Consider the following 10,231-nt stretch of genomic DNA (forward strand, 5'->3'; position numbering starts at 1 on the left):
TATTAATCAACGTTAACAAATAATATTCACTACTATAACAGTTATCTATTGCACATTGTTAGTTAATGTTAACCATCTTTAAATAAAGTTAACTAATGGGACCTTAAAGAGTTACCTATTATTATTTCGTTCATTTGAACTTTAATCTTTTGCGCTCTAATCTTGAAACACTTGTTTACTTTATATTTTTGTGTATTTTATTAAATAAAGTATTTCTTTAGTAAAATATCTTTAATAAAGTTATTTAACCTGTTAGGAGGAGAATAATTTTTTTTTACTTACTAAATTATATATTGTGATAAAACCATATACCGTGATAACAGCTTCAACGACTATTGTGAAAATTTGATACCATCACATACCTAATGTACATACAATAGGATTATTAATAATTACATAATCAGCCTATTAAATAGAGTCTGAAGCAAAATTATATAAAAACCTTGTGTACTTTCTGTATTCGGATAAATTAAATAATCGTGTTTCTAAAGGTCTCCTTATATCCCCTTATTAAGCTAAAACACATCATTTGAAAAATTTGCATTGTGCCCCTAAATTTTTATATATATACTATATTTAAGTATATATATATATACTATATGTAGGAAATGTTTTATTTCTTAAATAAAACCTCCCAGGAAAAGTAAAGATAGGCAAACAGAAGAACTGCGCTGTTTCAGTACCTGTGCATCTACCTCGTCAAACAACTGGCACCAGGGTGAGTTCAGATCATGGATAGTAAACTCATATGCACACAGAAAGAAAGCTGCTTCCACTGAATCTGTAAAGCAAAACAATGTGTCATTTGCTAACGCAATAGACAGTAGACCAAATTAGACAGTAAATTGTACACTTCTGTATGCAATGTTAATTCTTTGTTATGTCTGGATATTTGATAAAAATGTGTTTGTGTATATGACAATCTAATATTTTTGCACTTTCTCTAAGTTATTAAAAACAATAAACACTGCCATCTAATGGTCATACTAAAGACTGCAGTAGCTACAATATGCGAAATTCTTTCCCTCTCTCTATCTCTCACTCACTGTTTGTGCATTGATATACAACTGCTGACAGCAGCAGATCAAGTGAGCAGCCCTGACCTCTAAACTCTCTAAGTAAATCCTGCTTCATCAACTGTGGAATGGTTTTCTTGCTTTTGTGCTTCTCATTTCCAAATGTTCCCATCTTAATTCTATTGTTGAGAGTAAAAGCTACAGCAAACTGTCAAAATAAATTGAAGTATTTCATATGGAAACCCAGTGCTTCAATCTATTTCACCAAAATAAACTGAAATGATATGGATACTGTCCCACTATTTTTTAATTCAAGATGAAAATGTAAGTGCAAAATAGGAGAAGTATTTTAACCTCATAAATAAGCATACATATTTCGACAGGTCAAACAGAAAAGGTGCTGGAATTCAAAATAAAAAAAATCAAATCAATGTGTGTCTGTTTGCTGAAAACTTCTAACTTATCTAACCTATGGGACATATTAGTGCTGTGGTTGCAATGCATATGTAAAATTTTGAACTTTGGAAGCCCAGCCCGGTCAACCAATTCCGAGTTATGGACTTGGAATCTCTTAATCTTTTAGATTTCCAACCATTTTAGTTTGTAGATATGTTTTTAAATATATTTATAAATAACCTCAAGAATTTCTAATCCAATTTGAATGATGCTTTACATGCATCCTCACTGCACATAACTATTTGAAAAGGCAAACAATGGTTACTAGAAATATTTGCCTATGTTTCTGTCTTTAGGTTCTCATCTAAAAATGCTTATTTTACATGTCAGTCTCATATGCAATCGGGAAGGAAGTGTTTGTAACAATATTCGGATGTGCAAAGTTTTGTGGTTGTGGTTGCAAGGGCATTACATTTAGAGGGAACTGAATTTTGCCACATATTTTCTGAAATTGGTGGAAGTACAACAGCTCTTTCCATAAAACAAAACCAACATATCAAATTGAAGTGGTCTGCAAAGTTACGACACTCAAAGTTCAATGCAAAGGGAGATATTTTCTTTTAAAGTAATCGCTGTTAAGGACTACAAAAAAAGACTGGTAGGTACTACAACAAGCTTCTTCCCAGGTTTGTGACATCACTAAGCCCGATGTTTACATAAACCCTGCCCCCAGGAACATGCAACTACCCGTAATGGTAAGGGGGCGTGACAAACAAACCATTATCACACTTCTAAACTGCACAGCAACATTTTGGACACTGCTTTATTTCAGCATTTGTGACTGAGTAAAAAGGTCATGATCATATTAAGTCATCACTGACCATCGGTGATGCTGGCGTAAGGGACATCCAGCCTGTCAGCCATTTTCTCCATTACTCTTTTCATCTCAGGGCCTTCATTAAATCGTTTCACTTCCTCCAAGGCGCTCTTGTTGTTCTCCACTTCTTTCACAAACCGTTCGCACTGGTCAAAGTAACGCATTAAAGCGTCATTAACAGCAGGTTCCAACTCAACTAGAAAATGAAACAAATAAATACATTTAAAAAATAAAACATGATGAATTGACATTACAAATTTACAACCCTGGCACTACAACTCTTAAAACCAGACTTTATGTTGCTTTGTAATCTTATTGATCAGTTGGGGAAGTTAAATTCAGCATAGATTTCTAATAAAAACTGGGTTGATCAAAACAAAAATTTATCAAAATAGATTTGCTTTTGTGGACGTGTTTTCTGTTTGTCTGTCCATTTAGCAACAAGTTTCTTTGCTTGTGTGGGAATTGTAAGTATATACTTTATGTGTGCTCATCAAGGCAACAAACACAACCAACTGTTGAAGGTCCACATAAGCGTATTTAAGTTTTCAGATACCCTAAAATCGATTTAATATGTGTTTGTACCTCCTTAGAGTGTGTTCGATAAAATATGTGTAATTCAACAATTGGACAAATATGACTTTAAAATGATGTGTAATGCATAAACAGGTATCACATCATTGAATACGCATTAGTGTAGAGCAGGGGTGCCCAAACTCGGTCCTGGAGGGTCCTGCAGTTTAGCTCCAACTTGCCTCAACACACCTGCCTGGAAGTTTCTAGTATGACTAGTAAGAGCTTGATTAGCTGGTTCAGGTGTGTTTAATTGGGGTTGGAGCTCAACTCTGCAGGACACCGGCCCTCCAGGACCGAGTTTGGGCACCCCTGGTGTAGAGCAAAGAGTGTAGGTGATAAGACAATAATGATTTCTGTGAATATTGATATATCAGTTAAGCGACACATTAAGCTACTGTGGCCTTTTTCAAAGGAAAAATCTGGAGAAGACTAAAGCAAAAGTCTCCATTTGCTCTTCACTGAATCCCCTGTCAATGAAATACAACTGAATTAGATATTTTTTACATTATCATTTTACAATTGAAACAGGCACTTGATAGAACTGAAAAGTGCAAGTCTCTATTTTCTCTTCACTGAATCTCACAGCTGTTGAGAAGAAACAATGAGCACTTGGCCTATTGCAAATTTTGTACGAAGAACCAAGATTACAGGCTAGGGCTAAATTAAGCATATGTTCATGCTGGAAAACAATGATTTAACAGTAGGGCATGCAGATGATTCAGTGCTTGCGGTAACTGCAGGGCTGGGTCCTCAAGCATTACCTTTTATGCTGAGTCCTTTCATTAGTCCCTCTCTGAAAGCGATGGTACTGTTCACACACCTGTGCTTGGAGCTGGTGATCAGTTTCACGCGTCCGTTACGCACATTGTCCTCGGTCAGCAAAGAAGGGAACCATTTGATGAGTCTCTGCGCTAGGTGCCTGTGATCCGCACGGCCCTTGTCCACCAGTCGCCCGTCCATATCATCCGTGTACCACATCTTCCACTGCGACTTTATCTCTGACAAACAGTTTAAGTTGCCGGTCGCATCACGCACGACGAGATCATAAAATTCGCGCATCTTCTGAATGTTTTTAGTGGTCGGGTACCTCGTCCCATGCCGGATTATAGCTGTCAGATGAATTTCGCTGCATTTCGAGGAAGGCAGCGTCACAAGGGAGTTGTTTGTGGCCAAAAGATCGTCGATTAAGTACGTGTTGACATCTTCATAGCGACCTTTGGTACCAAAATACCTGGCGATCGCTGGAATGCTGATTTTTGGGGATGAGTGGATGCTACAAGAGGACATAAACGCCCAGTAACTTATAATGCAATGAAAAAGAAAAAAGCATATGGTTGTTACCACTTGTTTGACCATGTTTGTGTTTTGGGGTGCGTTGCTCGGTGTCTCCGCTCCTTTAGCGCAACTGAAAGGTGACTCATTTCAATGAGACTTTACTCGCAGGCTGATGTTTGCGGATGTTTACACTGAGGACCTCGGAGATGTTGGCCAAATAGTAGCTTTCCCTGGTATTCTGCTTTCTCTGTCTCTGCATTTGTAACGGTTGCACTGGTCCTGACAAATAGTAAAATAAATGAAATAATAATTCATTTACAGAATTAACAGAATTGTGTCATTTCTAGGTCTAGAGACAGGTCATGGAAATTCATATCTTCTATGCTCTGAATGCTAGAAAAATTTTATCTACAAATGTAATCTTTAAGTGATGTAAAATCGGTACCAAAGTGACCGTTTTTAACCATGGATGAAGAAAGTCAAGATTTAAAAAACGAAAACACGTAGAAATTCCATAAATTATTTCACAATATTATCAAGACTTAAATGTTTCTGTAGCCTACTATGTATGAGTTGATTTTGGTTGTAGTAGGCCTATGCCTAAATAAGTATGTATGTATGTTCAAGAAACGACTAAAAACACATCTGTTCCACCTTTATTTTACCCTCTAACTCTAACACTTTCTGTTCTATTTTAATTCTACTTTATCTATATTTAACTTTTTTTTTTAAATGTTATTCTTTATTTTAAAAAAAAGCTAGCTTTCTATTTTTATCTAATTGTTTTTCTTTGTGTGTGTGTGTGTATAGTGTAGATATATATACACCTTGCTACGTGTACTGCGTTAGGCTAAACGAGACTTGTCATTTGCACTTATATATTGTTGCTCTTTTGTTAGTTTTGACTGCTTTTATTGTCCTCATTTGTAAGTCGCTTTGGATAAAAGCGTCTGCTAAATGACTAAATGTAAATGTAAATTACTATGATTAATTACTGTGTCATAACAAAATAATATCCTGTTAATTCAAGTTATGTTTATTCAGTAAGTAAAAACGTTTAACACACGCATTATATCCAACACTAGAAATACTACATATTACTTATGAATGGGAGAAACTGCTATGCGCAATTTGGCGGAATAGTCCCGCCTTATAAATGAAAGAGCCAATCGCTGATTGGTAAAGTTATTGCGTCACTGCAGCTGCAGTTAGAAGCTTCGGTTCCCATAGAAACCTGAGAATCGCGCTTATGACCGCGCATGCGCATTTGTTGGTCTAGCCTAAAAAAAATAAGCTTTTTAAAGGCTATTTGAGCATAAATAACAACATTTATGGTGCGGTTTATTTCAGATTTGGTTGCTGATTTGAAATATGTAATTTAATTGGGAGGTCGGCAGGCAGTTTTTGAGATTTCAGGATTCCCCCGTTTATTTAGAAAGGGCTTGTGGTCTTGGACACATCTCAATATCCTTCATACCAGTTCCATAGTTGTAGAATTTTTTTTTTTATAGCCATATAAAATGTGTCACCTAATTTGGTCAAGTAGCCCACTTTCATTGATTGAATTCGTTTGAATTAACCACTTCATATTAGCTCATTTGAATGTGAAAACAGGTCATGTATCACTAGAGCAACCAAGCCCATATATTCAATATATTTAATGTAGACGGATAATTGAATACACTTATATACAGATTAATCCAGTGTTACATTCTGGTTGGACCTCGAAGAGGGGCGGGGCGATGTGTACTACGTCACGAGCAGTGGGACAAGACGGGATCCCCCCTGGGCCCCCTCCCTTCCCTTCCCTTCCCTTTCGGTTTCTTCTCGCAGGTCCGACCGCTTTAACTCTAACACTTTCTGTTCTATTTTAATTCTACTTTATCTATATTTAACTTTTTTTTTTAAATGTTATTCTTTATTTTAAAAAAAAGCTAGCTTTCTATTTTTATCTAATTGTTTTTCTTTGTGTGTGTGTGTGTATAGTGTAGATATATATACACCTTGCTACGTGTACTGCGTTAGGCTAAACGAGACTTGTCATTTGCACTTATATATTGTTGCTCTTTTGTTAGTTTTGACTGCTTTTATTGTCCTCATTTGTAAGTCGCTTTGGATAAAAGCGTCTGCTAAATGACTAAATGTAAATGTAAATTACTATGATTAATTACTGTGTCATAACAAAATAATATCCTGTTAATTCAAGTTATGTTTATTCAGTAAGTAAAAACGTTTAACACACGCATTATATCCAACACTAGAAATACTACATATTACTTATGAATGGGAGAAACTGCTATGCGCAATTTGGCGGAATAGTCCCGCCTTATAAATGAAAGAGCCAATCGCTGATTGGTAAAGTTATTGCGTCACTGCAGCTGCAGTTAGAAGCTTCGGTTCCCATAGAAACCTGAGAATCGCGCTTATGACCGCGCATGCGCATTTGTTGGTCTAGCCTAAAAAAAATAAGCTTTTTAAAGGCTATTTGAGCATAAATAACAACATTTATGGTGCGGTTTATTTCAGATTTGGTTGCTGATTTGAAATATGTAATTTAATTGGGAGGTCGGCAGGCAGTTTTTGAGATTTCAGGATTCCCCCGTTTATTTAGAAAGGGCTTGTGGTCTTGGACACATCTCAATATCCTTCATACCAGTTCCATAGTTGTAGAATTTTTTTTTTTATAGCCATATAAAATGTGTCACCTAATTTGGTCAAGTAGCCCACTTTCATTGATTGAATTCGTTTGAATTAACCACTTCATATTAGCTCATTTGAATGTGAAAACAGGTCATGTATCACTAGAGCAACCAAGCCCATATATTCAATATATTTAATGTAGACGGATAATTGAATACACTTATATACAGATTAATCCAGTGTTACATTCTGGTTGGACCTCGAAGAGGGGCGGGGCGATGTGTACTACGTCACGAGCAGTGGGACAAGACGGGATCCCCCCTGGGCCCCCTCCCTTCCCTTCCCTTCCCTTTCAGTTTCTTCTCGCAGGTCCGACCGCTTTAAATCCTCCCACAGACGCGCACGTCTCCAGCTCGGTATACGAGGCCAAAACACCAACCCCACCACAACACAGTTACACTCTTCTGAAGGAGATATATTACGCGACTGCGGGATTGTCAGGAGAGGCGTGTTGTTTTGGCCTGGATCGCCTCTGCTCAGGATCGGACGAGCTACAAGTCTTCATTGGAAAAAATAACAACACGGTGAGTTCGACTCAACGGAGCTGTTGATCTTTACTTCCCCCGGGCCTCTCTAAGAACACATTTCTTGTATTTTGACGTCTATTAGTCCTCTATAGGTCTCTTATAACCGCCCACTGTGGACTAAGGGAATTTATTTTCCACTAGGATCGAGTGATCCTTTGCTGTGTAATCTCTCTTTAATCGCTTGCCTAATCATCTGGACCAGCTCTAAGTTATCGTTTCTAAAGGTAAAGAGCTGCTATGGCACGACACACCGAGAGGGAATGGCAGCGTTTGCCAAGTATTAATGGAAAGCATTTCTCGTAATAGCTCGTGATCTCGATGGCCGTAATCAAGTGTAACGCTTTTCTCGCGCCAGACGCGTCAGTTGACGAGAACCGTAACAATGTATGTCACTCATAATGCTCAGTGACAGCCGGATGAGTCTAGTGCGAAAAAGTGGGTGATTCAATTTGTTAGAGGCTTAGTGGCCCACATGTTGCGTTCTGGGGTTGTTGTTTACTCAGTCCGATTTAACATGTCCTATTTAAAATCGTTGCCAAATATGCCACCGAACGATAAAGGGATGATAGGGATCGTTCACTCAAAATGTCAAATTCTGTGCGACAAACATTCAATGACTTTCAAAGGGTCACTTCAAAATTATTTCTGCTTGTAATCTTCTGCGCACAATAAACCGGTTTTCGTGGTAGTTATCGCTAACCATCTTAAAGACGTTTTATACTAAGCACTAACAATTTCCGTGTTATATTGTGAAGTGTAAAGTCTGCGATAAAACGATAAATAATGACAGCACTTACTTGCGATCGAGCAGCTGTTGCCATGGTTACTTCCTAAAGCAAATGCGATTTTTGTTCGCGATCGTACACATGTAGCGCACTCGGACTATGTTTTCTAATTTTTATGTTCACTAGACGAAAAAAGTTGTTGGATACTTTGTACTTAAAAACAATATTTTATCTGTAAAATAAAAATATTTAAAAACACATTTTCTATTAAAGGGACATAACACACACAGTTTCGGCCAATCTCATGTTAAAGGGGTCATATGATGCGATTTCAAGTTTTCCTTTCTCTTTGGAGTGTTACAAGCTCTTGGTGCATAAAGAAGATCTGTAAAGTTGCAAAGACTAAAGTCTCAAATCCAAAGAGATATTCTTTATAAAAGTTAAGAGTCAGCCACGTCTACCTAAATTACCTGGGTCTTCAGTCTATGATTAGCTCACCACCTCTTATCTGACAAGTCTTCGGGTTTTGGCTTATGGGGCTGTCACGTGATGAACGAACGACTCGAAAAACCCGATGACTCGAGATGAACTAATCAATTCTCTTTCCGGCTCAGACTGCATAGGGTAAGCTTATGGGGCTGTCACGTGATGAACGAACGACTCGGAAAAACCCGAAGACTCGAACCAGGTGAACTACTTGAATAATTCCAGTACAGAACCTATAGGATGTTGCGCATGCGTGACTGAACGAATCACTCCCCGTGATGACTCGTTCTTCCCAAGTCACATTAAAGATTTGTTCAAAACGAACAAATCATTCAAGAACGACCCAACACTAATCACAGCACACCTCGCTTTTTCAGACCGATGAGCTTTGTAAAAATCAGCGCGTTTCAAAAAGGCGGGGCATAGAGGAGAAACAATAATGTACATTATGTGGAAAATAATGTGTTTTTTTTTACTTTAAACTGCATAAACACATTTAATTATACCAAATACACAAAATAATGTTCTTTTTAGCAGCGTCATATGACCCATTTAATCTTGAGTACCTATAAAGTAGTACTGCATCCTTCATATCTCCAAAGAGTCTTTAGATTTACCGGATTTTTAAAAGAAAGATACAGCTTTACTATTCTCTCCGAAAACAGCCGAGTTCCTGGAGGCATGCCGTGAGCGGAGCTAAGGAGTTGCGAGCGCTTATGCTGCATTCACGCCATGTTGTAATTTCTGTGATTTCGAGATGACAACATGTGACGTTCTACTTGGTGCTGTTCCCACCCTTAGACTCAGAACTATTGCACTATCAATGCCTAAACATAGCACCTAATGAATCTGAGGTGGTCCGGTGGTAGTGGTACAAGTTGTAGCGCTAAGAAAACTCCCAGTTCACAAGTTGTAATTACGAGTTCTGCGAGGATGTGAATGCTTTTTACAAGTTGGAAACTCGTAGTCACAGTAATTACGATATGGCGTGAATGCAGAACACAGAAATTTTATGCATTTTACTCATCGCCTGCAATTCCGATTCATGAACAGAATCTTTTATCGCTGGGACCGCTCCATTTTTCAGTATCAAACAATGTGCAAATCCATCATCGAACTGGGCCTTGTTTATAAAACTTTCATTACAGAAATGACGGGAACAAGCAAACACACCTGCGAAACTCCGTTGCTGCCCTGGAAAAACAAACTGCATCCACTGTTCACGTAATGATGTGTTCGTAATGTATGTGTTTTGTCAGGAACCATGTTGAGGTTAAGAGTGAGGAGGAAGTGATCCGAGGTGTGCAGTGGAGTAACCAGTACATGATCAGTGGAGCAGTGTCGTGTGTAAATAAGGTCCAGTTGGTTGCCTGATTTGTGAGTTGCCGTAGTTAACACTCGCTTGAGATAAAAAAAGGCAAGCAGAGTGTGGAAGTCTGCAGCCTGAGGTTTATCTAGGTGGATGTTGAAGTCTCCAATCATAAACTAGGGGAGTACCATCCTCAGGAAAAGTTGAGAGCAGCACATCTAATTCTTCCACGAAGCTAGTGGTCCTGGGGGTCGATAAACAACTATAAAATGGATTTTAAGAGGGTGGGTAATAGTGGCTGAATGTGATTCAAAGGAGCTGTTGATACTCAGAGATGGTAAAGG

The 10,231-nt window shown here is 38.0% G+C and overlaps 2 protein-coding genes across 2 annotated transcripts in view; one reads left to right on the top strand and one right to left on the bottom strand.

Moving 5' to 3' along the window:
* Positions 1 to 497: 497 nt before the first annotated feature.
* Positions 498 to 4,418, bottom strand: LOC107553810 (multiple inositol polyphosphate phosphatase 1-like). The gene is made up of 4 exons (XM_016236120.1): positions 3,627 to 4,418; positions 2,294 to 2,485; positions 684 to 781; positions 498 to 515 (listed from the first exon to the last, which is right to left on the bottom strand). The coding sequence occupies exons 1-4, from the start codon at positions 4,219 to 4,221 to the stop codon at positions 498 to 500; spliced, it is 903 nt and encodes a 300-aa protein (XP_016091606.1). The 5' UTR covers positions 4,222 to 4,418.
* A 2,684-nt stretch (positions 4,419 to 7,102) lies between these two features.
* Positions 7,103 to 10,231, top strand: part of LOC107553536 (phosphatidylcholine:ceramide cholinephosphotransferase 1-like) — a 50,860-nt gene continuing 47,731 nt past the window's right edge. Inside the window, exon 1 of the mRNA XM_016235803.1 lies at positions 7,103 to 7,364. The gene's annotated coding sequence lies outside the window, so the exon portion shown is untranslated. The remainder of the gene's footprint in view (positions 7,365 to 10,231) is intronic.

This window comes from Sinocyclocheilus grahami, unplaced genomic scaffold, assembly GCF_001515645.1.
Source record: "Sinocyclocheilus grahami isolate Dianchi unplaced genomic scaffold, SAMN03320097.WGS_v1.1 scaffold18.1, whole genome shotgun sequence".
Lineage (NCBI taxonomy): Eukaryota > Metazoa > Chordata > Actinopteri > Cypriniformes > Cyprinidae > Sinocyclocheilus > Sinocyclocheilus grahami.